General features: G+C 45.7%; 2 protein-coding genes across 2 annotated transcripts in view; both read left to right on the forward strand.

Moving 5' to 3' along the window:
• LOC138969410 (toll-like receptor 4) overlaps window positions 1–5023 on the forward strand; it is a 6277-nt gene extending 1254 nt beyond the window's left edge. The window contains exons 1-2 of the mRNA XM_070342204.1: window positions 1–1285; window positions 3480–5023. The exon at window positions 1–1285 is cut by the window's left edge and continues 1254 nt beyond it. Coding sequence (XP_070198305.1) covers window positions 1–1285; window positions 3480–3781 — 1587 coding nt within the window. The 3' untranslated portion in view covers window positions 3782–5023. The remainder of the gene's footprint in view (window positions 1286–3479) is intronic.
• Window positions 5024–8006: 2983 nt separating this feature from the next.
• On the forward strand, window positions 8007–13338 carry LOC138969411 (ras-related protein Rab-9A-like). The gene is made up of 3 exons (XM_070342205.1): window positions 8007–9244; window positions 11749–11962; window positions 12719–13338. The coding sequence occupies exons 2-3, from the start codon at window positions 11759–11761 to the stop codon at window positions 13226–13228; spliced, it is 714 nt and encodes a 237-aa protein (XP_070198306.1). The 5' UTR covers window positions 8007–9244; window positions 11749–11758; the 3' UTR covers window positions 13229–13338.
• Window positions 13339–16582: the final 3244 nt, after the last annotated feature.

Below are 16582 nucleotides of genomic sequence, written 5' to 3' on the forward strand. Positions count from 1 at the left end.
GACGGCAATCTCTTTGAGCTGGCTGCCTACGTGAACGACCTGGCCTGTCTTGAAAGCCTCGAGGTGCTGGACATGAATGGCTTGGACGGTTACTGGACGCCACCCCTCAGACCTCCTGGTGATGACGACTCCAGTGACAGCCCACAGCGACACAATACACTCCGCGGAAAAGCTGTCTTAAGGCAGAACGCGAAGCAAGTTGCGCACAGTAGTTCCGCCACAAATGCACCTGCTGAGTGTGAAGGAAAACAGTTCAGCGTGCCACCTAAGCTAGAAACTTTCTCGGCCAGAGATTTCGGCCTCGTGTACAAGCTTAAGAAGGTGAAGGTAAACGCCACGAACAGCCTGAAGAAAATCGACCTGAGCGAAAACCACTTCCCTGAGTTGATAGGCCCGCTGTGCGGCTTCCAGCACGTAGAAGAACTGCACCTTGTGAACAGTCTGATCGGTCACATCAGCCGCGACTTCTTCTCCAGCTTCCCGGCCCTGCGGGTCCTCAACGTCAGCGCCAACCACCTGAGGGAGGTCTTTTGGCACGACAAGGGACAGATCCTGAGCGGGCTCAAGAACCTCAGGGTGCTCGACCTCTCCGTCAACGACCTGGGTCACCTGCATAACAAAACACTGCTTCAGTTGGTGAACCTGCAGGAGTTGTACCTGTCGGTGAACGGCTTTGGGTCGTTCTTCTTGGACCTTTCTCACATGGCAAAAATTCAACACCTGGACCTGTCCAGGAACCAGCTGCGCACCATCCCAAAGAACACCCGCGACCACCTGGACCACGTGGCGAAGACTTACAACGTGACCATTAACATGACCTTCAACCCTATTTCCTGCATTTGCCAGAACATCGACTTCCTTGAGTGGGCGCGCGAGTCCATGGTGAACTTTGGCAGCGACAGCTACTACTGGTGTCAGCGGCGCGACGGCTCGCTCAAAGCCATGGAGAACATCTTTGACACAATCAAGGAGCTGGAGTACACCTGCACTAACTTCGCTGGAGCCTTCGTGGGGGCGTCAGCGTGTTGCGTCGTGGTGGGGACGTTGCTGTTGGGGGCGCTGGCGTACCGCTTCCGGTGGAAGTTGCGATACCTGTATTACGCGTCACGTCTGGGTCTGAAGCGCAGCAGGCAACAGCAGCAACAGCGTCAGCAGCAGTTCCGTTACGACGCTTTTGTGTCGTTCGCCACAGAGGACCAGGACTTCGTCATGGGGGAACTCAAGTCCCGCCTGGAGGACGAGCAGGGCCTGCAACTGTGCATCCACACCAGGGACTTCATGCCGGGTAGGTGGAAGGGGGTAGGATACCCGCATTAAAGGCAAACTCCTTCTCGTGAAAACAGAACGGCTCACCATCTCAGCCCTGGAAAGGTTTTTACCTGGTGTTATACCATCCCTCATCTCAGGAACCCCGAGGTGCTATCTTAGAAAGGTTTTTACCTGGTGTTATACCATCCCTCATCTTAGGAACCCCGAGGTGCTATCTTAGAAAGGTTTTTACCTGGTGTTATACCATCCCTCATCTTAGGAACCCCGAGGTGCTATCTTAGAAAGGTTTTTACCTGGTGTTATACCATCCCTCATCTTAGAAACTCCGAGGTGCTATCTTTGCACAGTGGGCATTTCTTCGTATTAGTTTCGTGGTTTTCGTTTTAAGAAATTAATTCTGTACAAACTATCCAGCTCACCACAGCAAACAGCCAGGGTGTTGTTATTGATATGTGTTGAAATGTAGGGATCGTCTTATCCCAGGACAAAACCTGGCCAGAGTCTTGATGTTTTTGCATAAGACAGTGACATGGTTGAGTCCATCGTATTCATTACTTTTACAGCTTACCTTTTTGACTCACATGCGAAGCAAAAGTGAGTCTATGTACTCACCCGAGTCGTCCGTCCGTCCGTCCGTCCGTCCGTCCGTCCGTCCGGCCGTCCGGCCGGCCGGCCGTCCGGAAAACTTTAACGTTGGATATTTCTTGGACACTATTCAGTCTATCAGTACCAAATTTGGCAAGATGGTGTATGATGATAAGGCCCCAAAAAACATACATAGCATCTTGACCTTGCTTCAAGGTCAAGGTCGCAGGGGCCATAAATGTTGCCTAAAAACCAGCTATTTTTCCCATTTTTCCCATTTTCTCTGAAGGTTTTGAGATTCAATACCTCACCTATATATGATATATAGGGCAAAGTGAGCCCCATCTTTTGATACCAGTTTGGTTTACAGGAGCTCTTCAAAGTTGGATTGTATACATGTTTTGAAGTGACCTTGACCCTGAACTATGGAAGATAACTGTTTCAAGCTTAAAAATTATGTGGGGCACATGTTATGCTTTCATCATGAGACACATTTGGTCACATATGATCAAGGTCAAGGTCACTTTGACCCTTATGAAATGTGACCAAAATAAGGTAGTGAACCACTAAAAGTGACCATATCTCATGGTAGAAAGAGCCAATAATCACCATTGTACTTCCTATGTCTTGAATTAACAGCTTTGTGTTGCATGACCTTGGATGACCTTGACCTCAAGGTCACATGTATTTTGGTAGGAAAAATGTGTAAAGCATGTGAGTCGTATGGGCTTTGCCCTTCTTGTTCTAGTGTTTTTGTACAGTATGGAAGTTTACCTGTATTCTTACCCCCCCCCCGACCCCCTCTCCACTCATTATCATATAAACATGAGTTTGGCACAGTTCGCAGAGTCTCACATTCATCAGCGACATCACTGCGTGTTACATATGAATAGGACTATCTTATCTACATCACACTAGTCGGTTCTGTGAGAGCCAGGATTCGAAGATGTAAAACAAGAGGCGAAGCCTTCAAGGCTCACGTAAGAAATCGACAAACAGTAACACAAACTCAATCACTCCGTCACACATACACACACACACACACACACACACACACACACACACACACACACACACACACACACACACACACACACACACACACACACACACACACACAGTAAGCATAGGTGAAACTATGCAAGAAAGCGAGACCCTGGATCTGCCAAGGTGTCTCGGCCCGCTCACAATAACAATGACCGAGACTTTCAGTAATTCCTTTGCGTGACGTCTTACCCTCTTACGTCATAATGTGACGTCTTCAAATAGTTTCTATCACACACGTCGAACACTTTTGACCGAGACTGACGTAATCCATAGACTCGGAAATGTTAAAGTTTCTACCACAGACATACACACACACGCACACACGCACGCACAAACGCACGCACAGACAGACAAAGTTACGATCGCATAGGCTACACTTACGTGAGCCAAAAAGAAATACATGTACCGGTTTGATGTGTGTTCTTTTGTCTTCTTTTGTGTTATGGCAGCTACTATGTATAAAACTAAGGCCAGTAATAATGTTGGATAGGTGAAACTTCATTAAAAAGTAGTAGGCTTTGGCACATTTCGATAGAGAAGTAGAGGTTATCTACTAACATCTGCTTTCTCCCTTCCAGGTCAGTACATCGCCTCCAACATCGTGGACAGCGTTCAGCGAAGCCGGCGCACTCTGGTGGTCGTGAGTCGCGCTCTGCTGGACTCGGACTGGTGTCACTACGAACTGCAGATGGCGCTGATGGAAAGCGTGCACACCGGACGTGACGTACTGCTCTTCCTACTCTACCAGCACGTGCCAGCCCACGAGCTGCCACGTGACATGTTGGCTAACTTGCAGGCCACGAGTTACATCGAGTTTCCCGAGGATGAGGATGACAAGCACTTGTTCTGGAGCAGGCTGGGCCAAGCTCTTACGGCCTGATCCATAAAACGAAGATGTAGACGGGCGCAGTGGCCTAGTGGATAAGACATCGGCCTCCTAATCGGGAGGTCGGGAGTTCAAATCCCGGCCGCGGCCGCCTGGTGGGTTGAGGGTGGAGATTTTTCCGATCTCCCAGGTCAACTTATGTTGCAGACCTGCTAGTGCCTTATCCCCCTTCGTGTGTACACGCAAGCACAAGACCAAGTGCGCACGGAAAAGGTCCTGTAATCCATGTTAGAGTTCGGTGGGTTGTGGAAACACAAAAATACCCAGCATGCCTCCCCCGAAAGCGGCGTATGGCTGCCTGAATGGCGGGGTAAAACTGTCCTACATGTAAAAAACCCACCCGTGCAAAAACATGAGTGAACGTGGGAGTTTTAGCCCATGAACGAAAAAGAAGAAGAAGAAACGAAGATGTGCGCGCACAAGATCAACATTCCGGAATCTTATCAGGTTGATTGGACTGCTCTGAAAGCGAAAATCCTTTTTTTCCGGGACACTACAAGATACAATTTAAGTTACAAGTCAGACTGAGTCTTGTCAGCACAGCATGTCTTGGGTTTATTTTTTATGGAGATCCTGGAGTCAGTTCAGATCCATGCAGCATTAGGTTTGCGAGCTTCGAACGCCGAACACCTGCGGGTTGAGACATGCAGGGCCACAGCCATTTTGCATTGAGGAGTTGCCTTTGTCACCCTGGTAACAGAGGACAGTAAGGCCAGCATGGCTTGGACAGGCAGGCGGCGAATAATAATAATAATAATAATAATAATAATAATAATAATAATAATAATGATAATGATAATAATAATTGTCAGTAATTACTGGTGTCACATGACTGATAATTATGACACAGTTGATTGGCTAATGGCAATGCGCTTAAAACTGTATTCATGCGCCTGTGACCCTTCTTTGGATTTGAGAAGGTTCTTCTCATCGTCCATTTTATGGTGGCATGAGCTTAAAGATGGTTCAGCCTTAAATGCCTTGTGTTTAACAGAAAAGCACGAGTCAGTATTATTCCGACATATGTCGAGCTAGACTAGCATTTGACAGTCGATTGATTCGATAAACTTTGTCCAAAGTAGCATACGACACATGGAACAGGACTGTATCGGCTCAGAACAGAAACGGTTTTCGCATATGTCAAGGCAACAACAACGGTAATAGAAAACGTGAAGGGTTCAAAACACCATTCTTCCCGTGTAAACTTAGCACCAGTCTCCCCAGGGGCGGACCTAGTTGTGAATAAGGGGGGGGGGGGGGTTCCAAATTGGAGCAGGGGTCCAGGGGCCGCTCAGGCCCCGGTGGGGTCCAGTGGCAAAGCCCTGGTGGGGGGTCTGGGGGGTGAAGCCCCCCAGATGCTGAAGGAATTTTATTTTTTTAGGTCAATCGGAGGCCTCTCCTGGAAGATAACAAGGTATCTATTCAGTAAATATGCGTGTACAAATATGTGCACCTTTGACTTTGAGAAGGCAATGTGCTATTATATATGAACTACTATTTCAGTATAACTAATCATTTCAAAAATAATTCGGAGGGGGGGTTAGCCTTTGAGTTTCTCGTCAGTTTCAAGCATGTTGCATTTGGAAGGAAGGAAAGCACAAGCGCTTTATTTTTTTACAAAAAAAAACCACAAAAAAAACCGGATAGGGGGGGGGGGGGGGTTCCGGGCACCCAGGAACCCCCCCCTAGGTCCGCCCCTGCTCCCCGATAAATTACATACAACACGAGAATTGTGGTTGGGGTACATTAGTTGAGGAAAACTTTTGAAATCTAGATTTAAAATATGTGCAATCTGGCGCATTCTGGGAGTATTACAATTTTGTCATGAGTTTTTGTGTGGAATATATATATGTATATATATATATAGGAAACCCCCCTGGATCTGGCCCTGTAAAAGTCACGTTATTGTAACCCCTGACCTGGCGTATCTATTGAATGCTTCCTGATCTGTGCACCCCTTCCACTCCACCCTCTCACATCTGTGTGTGGAAGGTTGCTCTTATTCCATGCTCAAGTCCATAGACATCTGTGTGTGGAAGGTTGCTTTTATTCCATGCTCAAGCCCATAGACATCTGTGTGTGGAAGGTTGCTTTTATTCCATGCTCAAGCCCATAGACATCTGTGTGTGGAAGGTTGCTTTTATTCCATGCTCAAGCCCATAGACATCTGTGTGTGGAAGGTTGCTTTTATTCCATGCTCAAGGCCATAGACATCTGTGTGTGGAAGGTTGCTTTTATTCCATGCTCAAGCCCATAGACATCTGTGTGTGGAAGGTTGTTTTTATTCCATGCTCAAGCCCATAGACATCTGTGTGTGGAAGGTTGCTCTTATTCCATGCTCAAGCCCATAGACATCTGTGTGTGGAAGGTTGCTTTTATTCCATGCTCAAGCCCATATAGACATCTGTGTGTGGAAGATTGCTTTTATTCCATGCTCAAGCCCATAGACATCTGTGTGTGGAAGGTTGCTTTTATTCCATGCCCAAGCCCTTAGACATCTGTGTGTGGAAGGTTGCTCTTATTCCATGCTCAAGCCCTTAGACATCTGTGTGTGGAAGGTTGCTTTTATTCCTTGCCCAAGCCCATAGACATCTGTGTGTGGAAGGTTGCTTTTATTCCATGCTCAAGCCCATAGACATCTGTGTGTGGAAGGTTGCTTTTATTCCATGCTCAAGCCCATAGACATCTGTGTGTGGAAGGTTGCTCTTATTCCATGCTCAAGCCCTTAGACATCTGTGTGTGGAAGGTTGCTTTTATTCCATGCCCAAGCCCATAGACATCTGTGTGTGGAAGGTTGCTTTTATTCCATGCTCAAGCCCTCAGACATCTGTGTGTGGAAGGTTGCTCTTATTCCATGCTCAAGCCCATAGACATCTGTGTGTGGAAGGTTGCTTTTGCCCATAGACATCTGTGTGTGGAAGGTTGCTTTTATTCCTTGCCCAAGCATCTGTGTGTGGAAGGTTGCTTTTATTCCATGCTCAAGCCCATAGACATCTGTGTGTGGAAGGTTGCTTTTATTCCATGCTCAAGCCCATAGACATATGTGTGTGGAAGGTTGCTTTTATTCCATGCCCAAGCCCATAGACATCTGTGTGTGGAAGGTTGCTTTTATTCCATGCTCAAGCCCATAGACATCTGTGTGTGGAAGGTTGCTTTTATTCCATGCTCAAGCCCATAGACATCTGTGTGTGGAAGATTGCTTTTATTCCATGCCCAAGCCCATAGACATCTGTGTGTGGAAGGTTGTTTTTATTCCATGCCCAAGCCCATAGACATCTGTGATTGTATGCATGATAGTTTACACGCGAAAGAATTATGTTTCAAAATGCTTGTAAGTATATAAGTGGATGTAGATTACACACTGGCACCACTTTTGTCAAAGAAGGTAAACATCACTGACAGGCTTCAAAAGTCGTTTAGCCAGGTAAAGCAAAGAAATTTTCCATCTCTGTCGGTCCTGCTATCTCCACCTACGCAAGATCAATATCATTCGCCCACTCCTCTCAGTTACTTCTACTACTCAGTTAGTTTCCTCTCTTGTCCTGTCTAGGCTTGATTATTGCAACTCTGTTCTTTCTGGTGTCCCCTCAACCCTCCTCAGCCGCCTCCAAAAGGTTCAGAACTGTGCTGCTAGAGTTGTGCTTCGTAAGCGCAAAACACATCGCGCCACACCTCTTCTCATAAAGCTCCATTGACTTCCCGTTGTATCCAAGGTAGAGTACAACATTGCATGTCTGTCTTTTAGGCACTTTCAGAACACCCTTTCCCCATACCTATCCTCGGTACTGAACATGTATGAACCCTCTCAGGTCCAGCTCTGAAAAGCTCAAGGTACCAACATTTCAACTGCAGGGCCGGACCCAGGGGGGGGGGGGGGGGGTTCCAGGGGTTCCGGAACCCCACCCCCGGAAAAAGCATGTACCTTGCTTTGAATGTTGTTGTTTTTTTTGTTTTTTTTTAAATAAATTTTGTGTGTGTCTCTAACAAATTTTATTCAATGTGAAATCCGATGAGAAAAAGGTACCCCCCACCAAAACAATGCTGCTCTTAACCCTCAAAACAAGGCCCAGAATGCACCAGATTGCACAGATTTTAACCGTTTTTCAAAAATTTTCCGGGGGAGCATGCCCCCGGACCCCCCTAGTTAGCAGACGCGCGCTTGTGGCTTCGCCACTTCGCTGATTTGCCCCCCCCCCCAAAAAAGGAGGACCCCCCCCCCCTTACAACTCATTTGGTCCGGCCCTGAAACTGGAAAGTTACGGAAAGAAATCCGCCAAGTATCAAGCTCCTTCTGTTTGGAATTCACTGCCCGCTGACCTCCGCAGTTGCCCTTCCCTGTCACAGTTCAAAACAAAACTAAAAACACACCTTTTCCGCAAACATTTATCATAAATTACTCTTTCAAGCCTGGTCTGTTCGTGATGCTCATTTGTGCACCATGTACTGTACATAGTTTTTCACGTAGATCTATGTGTGTTGCGCGCGCGCGTGAATGCGTGTGTTTGTGATCATGTGTTATTGTGCAATGTTTATTTTATAGTGCGTTTTATGTGTGTCCGCGCGTGTGATAATGTTTTATCGTGCATTGTGTTATTCATTAATATGTGTGTGATTGCACTTGAAATAGTGTTATGTTGTTGTATTTTCCAATGATTGTACAGCACTTCAAGCAGGGTTAAACCCTGGATACATGCGCTTTATAAATATCATGCATTATTATTAATTATTATTAAAGCTGATATCTCGCTTCTTCGTTCGTGGAGATTCTGTTTGATATGAAATTGACATTCGTTTTGCGGAAGCCTCAAGAATGTAGGAAATGCAATGAAGTATGAAAAGCATTTTTTTGTTTTTGTTGACAGGTCATACATTGAAGCACCCCTGTTTTGTTTTTGTTTATATATATATATAAAGTAAGAAAGAGAATGTGTGAATGTGTGTTTGTGTGTGTGTGTGTGTTCCCGCCCGCATTATATTCTTCGCAGCAAAGCAATGAACAACCAGACAGCAGTCAACATATGTGCACTTTGACGCTTCACCGACTGCACGGTTCGGGAAACCCGGAAATAAATTGCGCAAGTGCCAGTTGAGAAACTGAAAGCAGACGCGCCAACGTTGTTCGGCTGTGCGAACACACACACACAGTTGGCAAAACCACAGTTGGGGATGTCTCCTGTCACATAACAGAGGTACTGAATTGCATGTCTAGTCTCATCGTTGTAACATATATAATTGGGAGTTCTGGAACTTGGTGTCGCAGCAAAGAAGTTCAATATTTGGTTATAGCCTACAGTGAAGTTGTCAACTGACTTCAGTTTGAAGCTGGAGTTGTGATATTTTTCCTTGTCAGGGCAGGTTTGACTTCTGTTCTTTCAAAGTGATATGCGGGAGGATATATCCTGGCCAGGGATTACCAGCGGTGAGCCAGTGGGGAAACCCCGCCCAGGTAACACTCAGGTACGTTCAGCGGGGTTTTTCTTGTGTGTACAGAAAGTGAGTGAGAGACAGACAGTGAGATGAATACAGAGTGTGAGTATGAGTGTGTGTGTGTGTGTGTGTGCGTGCGCGTGCGTACGTGCTTTACAGTGCGTGTGTGTGTGTGTCCGTGTGTGTGTGTGTGTGTGATGTACTAGTATAAAACAATGTGCGTGGCAGTGTGTGGGTGTGCCGTTTGGTTGTGTGTTTATATGACTGTGCGTCCCGGCCGTGTCAGTGTGGCTGTCTGCCTGTCCGTCTGTCTCAGTCAGTGTCTGTCTGTGTGTCTGCGCGTGTGTCAGTCTTTGTGTCTGGGTGGTCCTTCTGCCCGGTGCAGTTTCACTCATGTGCATAATCGTTAGAGTATGCGAATGTGTGCAGACTCAGTGTCACAGCGTGTCACGTCAGTGTAAAGTACAGTGAGCGGGCATGCACACATGTCAAGTGGAAACATTGTGTCTGGGGTCCAGGACTGTCTGTCAAAATCCCCTTTCCGTCTGCATAATCACGAACACTCCTATCAATACATGCTGATACTGACAGTTCTTTTTTTCTTTTTTCTTTTCTCCAAAATTGTAATCAATAAATAAACAAGTGGCAAACATGGTATCTGTGTGTTTTCTGTTTGACAGTTCTGTGCGTGTTCATGTCACCACTGATTAACTTTAAATCAGGCTTTATCGCTCTAGCTAGTGGCAAACTTTCCGGGACCCCACACACTCTGTAAACATCGGTACAGATCCAAAAAAGAAAAAACTAGTATGCAAATTTACTAATTCTCTGAACTGAATCAGTGAAATCAGTTCTGATGGACCAGTATTCTCAGTTGGTCAAGGATATGCCGGTGCATGTGTGTGTGTGTTTTTTTGTGTGTGTGTGTGCGGCTTTTGTGTGTGTGTGTGTCAGTGTGTGTGTCACTGTGCGCGCGCGTGTTTGTGTGTGTTTGTGTGTGAGAGAGCGCGCTACAGACCATACATATTTTCTATCCATACTACAGTCATGTGCCTATGTTTTATCCTTTGGGCACACATCGCAGGGAAAAGCGCACGTTGTAATTCCTTCAAATTATCCTCGCTGTTTTAGTCTTTCAATGATCGCTTTGTCCAACTGACTGAAGTTTTCCTGTGAGAAACAAAGCCTGTTTTCTATTCAGTTCACTAGTTCAAGTGTGGACACCACTAACACTTTTGCAGCCATTTTTTTACTGCAGCAGCGGACAACGCACGTGTGGCACTGTGGGTCTAATGGTTCTGTTAGAATTAGAAAAGGTTAAACATGTTCAGTAACTAACGGTGATTTTCAAGGCGAGTTTGAATGTGAAACTGAAAATAGGATCCGTACCTGGATAAACCGCCACCCCCATGTGTCCCGACTAGTCATGCGTGTAGTATTACCACACGGCCCCCACGGCTTGACGCATTGATAGAAGTGTTTTTTTCTCACGCTAGCTCCAAACGGAGGTTGAGGCGAACAGCTCAAACTCGCCTCCGTAAAAGTAAGAGGGGGTTAGGTAGGACAAAATAAGCGTAACTAAACTCTGCCAACAAATTATTGCACCCATTTTTGTACCTCAACTAAAACATTCATTCCCGTGTCAATTCATTCAAACTTTCTCTGTCATTAAAGGCCGGCATCCACTTGGCTATGTGGCACACTTTTCGGATAAAAGATTGTTGTTCTATAGGTATCACGTGACCCGTATAAAAGGACAATGTACACCATTACAGATTCGTCCAGGATTTTACATGGGACACTGAAGAGCCGGCATCTGTCCAATGGAACACATACCCAAAAGAAAATATTATGGCGGATCAGTGCTTCCTTTGCAGAGAGGACTCGTGCGTGTTTCCTTCACACCCGTCGCTAGTGATCGGCCCCTCCGATGTGTGTACGAGGTTTTGCAAGAAAAGGTCACTCGTCCACAACCCATACAAACCCGACGGAGTTATTTCCGAAAATCGTCTATTGCCATAAGTGTCGTTACAAATTTAATTCAGCAGATTTCAGCTCTGTGGATTATGGAAACACGAAAATACCCAGCATACTTCATACGAAAGCGGCGTATGGCTGCCTGAATGGCGGGGTAAAAACGTCCATTCACGTAAAAACCCACTCGTTTAACTCATTGTCTCCAAGGTACGGATATATCCGTACCCACTCATATGGCTCTATTTGAAAAGGTACAGATATATCCGCTTAGACTGTCAGCTTCAGTCACTTCCTGTAACGTCCATCTAACGCCTAGTGCATTCCAGCGTGTTGATACACAGTTTCTACACCGTTACTACAATTATGAGTGACCTGCTGCAGCACAGTTGGTCTCGGCTAAAAAGAACCTTGGTCAACATAGGTGGGGTAGAAAGTATTAAAAACATGAGTGAACGTGGGAGTTTCAGCCCATGAACAAAGAAGAAGAAGAAGAAGAAGAAGAAGAACTCTGCACAAAAAGGTGACAAATCTTTTTTTATATTTTGTTCGTGTTTCAGCACCAGCGTCATGTCAGGGAGGACGTCCCGGAGACAACCACAGCAGCAACGTCGGGAGTGGGAGGATGGGGGGACGGGGCCGTGCCGACACCTGCGGGTGGTGTTGCTGGGGGACAGCGGGGTGGGCAAGACCTCTATCCTCCGTCGCTTCGTGGAGGGCACCTTTGATGACGGCGTCGACTCCACCATCTCCATTGAGCAGATGGAGAAAGAGGTGATTAATTGGGTTCACAAAGACTTTGTTCAATTTTTTATCGTGACATAAACAATATAATTATGGCATTTAGGATTTCTCAATCAAGCATAGTGCTGATTTTAAGCAATCCAGTATTGAAAACATAACAGTAGAAAGCTGCACGATGGCGGACTAAATCGAAATACTCATTTAAAAATACTATAACAAACAGGTGACTAATTATTTCTTCCTGTAATGAAAGGGGTCTGGTAGCTCATTTGGCAGAGCACTTGATTTATGATCTTCAGAGACTTAATTGTTCTCATGTTAATTTTTAATCGTCCTGTTCCTTTTGCATTACAATGTGGAAGAAACGTGTGGATCCAGAAACGTTTAAAGTTAGGGTGCCCAACATAGGGTCCCCTCTCTACGTGATACGTGATACAGTAGTTCATGTGTTTCTATTTGAAGACCTCAAAACAATCTGTGGAAAATAAAATATGCCTTGAAAGAGAGGAAGCCTAAAACTAAAATACATGTACAGACACTATGAAGAAAAAAAACCACCTGAGAAAATCACGACTTTATGAAGGCGAGTATTACATGGGAGAGTCTTAGAAAGATATTTCCCTGTCAAATCGTGTAAAACGAGAATTGCTGTGTGTGTTTGTGTGTGTGTGTGTGTGTGTGTGTGTGTGTGTGCGTGCGTGTGTGTGCGTGCGTATATATGTGTGTGTGTGTATGTGTGTGTGTGTGTGTGCGTGTGTGTCTGTCTGTGTGTGTGTATACCGGCAGGTACGGGTGGACGGTCAGCGCTACGTTCTGCGCGTGGTGGACACAGCAGGCCAGGAACGGTTCCGCAGTCTGAGGGAGAACTTCTACCGAGGCACCCACATCTGTCTGCTCACCTTCGCCCTCGACAAGCTGGCCAGCTTCTGTAACCTGTCCATGTGGCGCCAGGAGTTCCTGCACTACGCGCGCGTTCCACCGGGCACGCTCTTTCCTTTCCTCGTCATCGGCAACAAGGCTGACGTCACGCCCAAAGCGCGCGCTGTCAGTGACGTCAACGTCCAGACGTGGTGCGGGGCCAATGCGGACGTGCCTTACTTCGAGACGAGTGCCAAGCAGGCGCTGAACGTGGAGGAGGTGTTCGTGGCAGCGGTCAGACACTTCTCTCTCATGGAGGCCCGCAATGCCCTCACCTCGCCCATAGACAGACACAGGCGTGTAGACGGGGAGATGAGGGACCTGAAAGCACGAGGCAGAGCGACGGACGAAAACAGTGCAGGGAAGTGCTGCGGCTGAGGCAGCGTTTAAGCTAGCCTGTCTAGGCGAAGTATACTCCGCGAAGCTGGCCGCACGAAGCTTTAGCACTGAGTGTTCGTGAAGTCTTCGCGTAGTCGACTTCGGGCTGTATTCGGTGGGGGGGGGGGGGGGGGGGGGGGGGGGGGGGGGGGGGCGAAAGAGAGGTAGGGGGGAAAGGGAGGGAGGGGGAGATAAACTGAAACTGAAAATGAAACTAAAATTTATTTTTCGAGGGTGACAGAATAAGCAATGCAAACGTGCTTTTTTTCACCCGGCCCGGCGTATTCCGTGGGTACAGTTCTAAGCGCAGGGATTTATTCATTTTATTTTATGCAATTTATATCGCGCACATATTTAAGGCGCAGGGATTTATTTATGCCGTGTGAGATGGAATTTTTTACACAATACATCACGCATTCACATCGGCCAGTTGATCGCAGCCATTTCGGCGCATATCCTACTTTTCACGGCCTATTATTCCAAGTCACACGGGTATTAGGTGGACATTTTTAGCTATGCCAATACAATTTTGCCAGGAAAGACCCTTTTGTCAATCGTGGGATCTTGAACGTGCACCCCCAATGTAGTGTACACGAAGGGACCTCGGTTTTTCGTCTCATCCGAAAGACTAGCACTTGAACCCACCACCTAGGTTAGGAAAGGGGGGAGAAAATAGCGGCCTGACCCAGGGTCGAACACGCAACCTCTCGATTCCGAGCGCAAGTGCGTTACCACTCGGCCACCCAGTCCCTATAGTAGTAGTGCTTACACGTTTTGCAAGAGTATCAGCATCATGCAGGGCTCCCCATTGGCATTGCGCGCGTCCCTGCGTCCTATACGCACTAGAAGCCGAAAACACGTACTAGAAATGTATAGAGGGGGTCCCGGGACGCACTAGACTTTAAAAGAGCGGGTCCTGGGACGCACTAAATTTCCGTTATCGTGCGTACCGTAGATACCATTAATGTTGTGTAAGTCCACTGGGACCTTTCGGCTTTTGGACTCTTAGGACCCTCTGAAATTCTGCAGTGGGGGTCCATGGATCCTCTAAAAATTGAAAGTGGGGGTCCCGGGACGCACTAGGAGGGGCGTCCGTGGGGAGCCCTGGCATGTATTAATGTTCCTTGAATGATGTTTCACTGACTTGCATTTCAATTATATCAGGAATCGAGTTCCACATAAGGGCACCAGAATATGAATGTGAATTATTTTTCAGAGAGATGGCGGGGAGAGCGAGAGACAATGACAATGACAATTCTTTACGGGGCGGGGATGTAGCTCAGTCGGTAGCGCGCTGGATTTGTATCCAGTTGGTTTAAACAATGTTTTATTAAATCAAACATGGTACAACAATACAACGATAAACAATAGGGACACGAACTCAAGCGAACGCTTATATTACGCGCCCTACGTAGTTACAAATTAACAAAAATATGATGTCGGACAAACATTACTTATAAACTAATGGAACTATCTAAGTAAACAGCATAGTTGAAGCAAACCAAAAAGAACAAGAGAAAGCTAGCAGGAGGAAGAGGGGGAGGGTGGAGGTGGGACGAAAGAATGGTAGGTACATATGAAAGATGAAGGTGGTTAGCGCATACAAAAAGAATATACATAGTACATTGTAAACTGTAATCCAGTGGCAAATAAGCAGTAGTTCGCTGAATATATAATTGAAAAATGTATATAGAATACATGGCATGGATATGCGTACTGAGTCAAATTACCAAAAACGACCAGATTTACAGATAAACGATTGGACACTTTCAAAAATAAGCTTGTTGGTGCGAAGAGAAAGGTTTTCGCTACCAATTAACAATATTTCAACATGTCTGTAATGTACAGGTAGTGCATTTATTGTAGATAGGCGAGCGTCTACGTACAGAGGGCAATGTATCAAGTAATGGTCAGCTGTTTCGTGCAGGTAGCCGCAAGCGCACTGCGGATTATCCTGTAAGTGGCGTTTGCACAGGTCAGAGTTCAAGTTACTCATGTTTAGGCGCATTCTGCAGTGATGAATCTCTTCCAATCGTTTACCACAGTAGTAATAGGCAGGTACGTTATAATCAGGAATAGTTAGATAGTGTTTGAATTCGCTGATTGAGTTAGTTGTTTTGATGTTGTCTGGCAAGTTGTTCCAAAGGACAGTGGTAGATGGTATAAAAGATCGACGGTATAATTCAGTTTTGCAAGTGGGAACTCTTCTTTCTGATGGTCTTCTTCGGTGATAGGGGTTAACATCAGAAGTTAAAGGTGGCAAAAGTTGTGCTAAGTAATGAGGACATTTGCCAAATACCATCTTGTAATATAAAATGGCCAGTTGGCCGCTGTCAGCGTGAGTTCGTCCCCACGTTCGGCGAGAGATTTATTTCTCAGAGTCAACTTTGTGTGCAGACTCTCCTTGGTGTCCGAACACCCCCGTGTGTACACGCAAGCACAAGACCAAGTGCGCACAAAAAAGATCCTGTAATCCATGTCAGAGTTCGGTGGGTTATAGAAACACGAAAATACCCAGCATGCTTCCTCCGAAAGCGGCGTATGGCCTAAATGGCGGGGTAAAAACGGTCATACACGTAAAAGCCGTGGGAGTTTCAGCCCATGAACGAACAAACAAACAAAAAAATTCTTTACTTTTCGGGGGTAACAAGAATAAGCATGGATATGCCTTTTTTGCATCTGACCCTCACCCTAATCTACTACTACAACTACAACTAAAGACTCATTACATAAATACATCATTGTTGGGGAAAAAAGAAGACATAAGTGTATGTACATAAAGCACATTATATTGAACCATTGTAATTCAAAATGATGTTTTCAAGACTACGTGCAAAGCAATAAAGAGCAATATAAACTTAAAATTCAGCATATTTTGCAACGATACAATAGCTCAGCAAAACAAAGGACATTGAGAAAAATCATCACAAATTTGTCCAAAATAAATGATAATTAGAAAATGAGCAACTATATCCGAAGGGAACATACCAATCAGAAGAATTATGTGCTTATTAATTTCATTAAATTGGATGCATATTTGCTTCTGAAAGTATGATATCTGCAACACAGGATGAATTGTGTTTTTGAATGAGAGAGAGAGAGAGAGAGAGAGAGAGAGAGAGAGAGAGAGAGAGAGAGAGAGAGAGAGAGAGAGAGAGAGAGAGAGAGAGAGAGAGATCACATCTAATCAAATGAAATTTTATTTTACGAGGGTTGTGGCATAAGCATTATAAACGAGCTTTTTTTCAACCAGCCCTAGCCCAGAGAGAAACTACTCTTATCACATAATTATGATACACAGACATTCACAAATAAAAAGAGAAGAAAAGAGACAGAAAACAAAAACCATAGGAA

The sequence above is a fragment of the Littorina saxatilis genome, linkage group LG6 (genome assembly GCF_037325665.1).
Source record: "Littorina saxatilis isolate snail1 linkage group LG6, US_GU_Lsax_2.0, whole genome shotgun sequence".
NCBI classification, from domain to species: domain Eukaryota; kingdom Metazoa; phylum Mollusca; class Gastropoda; order Littorinimorpha; family Littorinidae; genus Littorina; species Littorina saxatilis.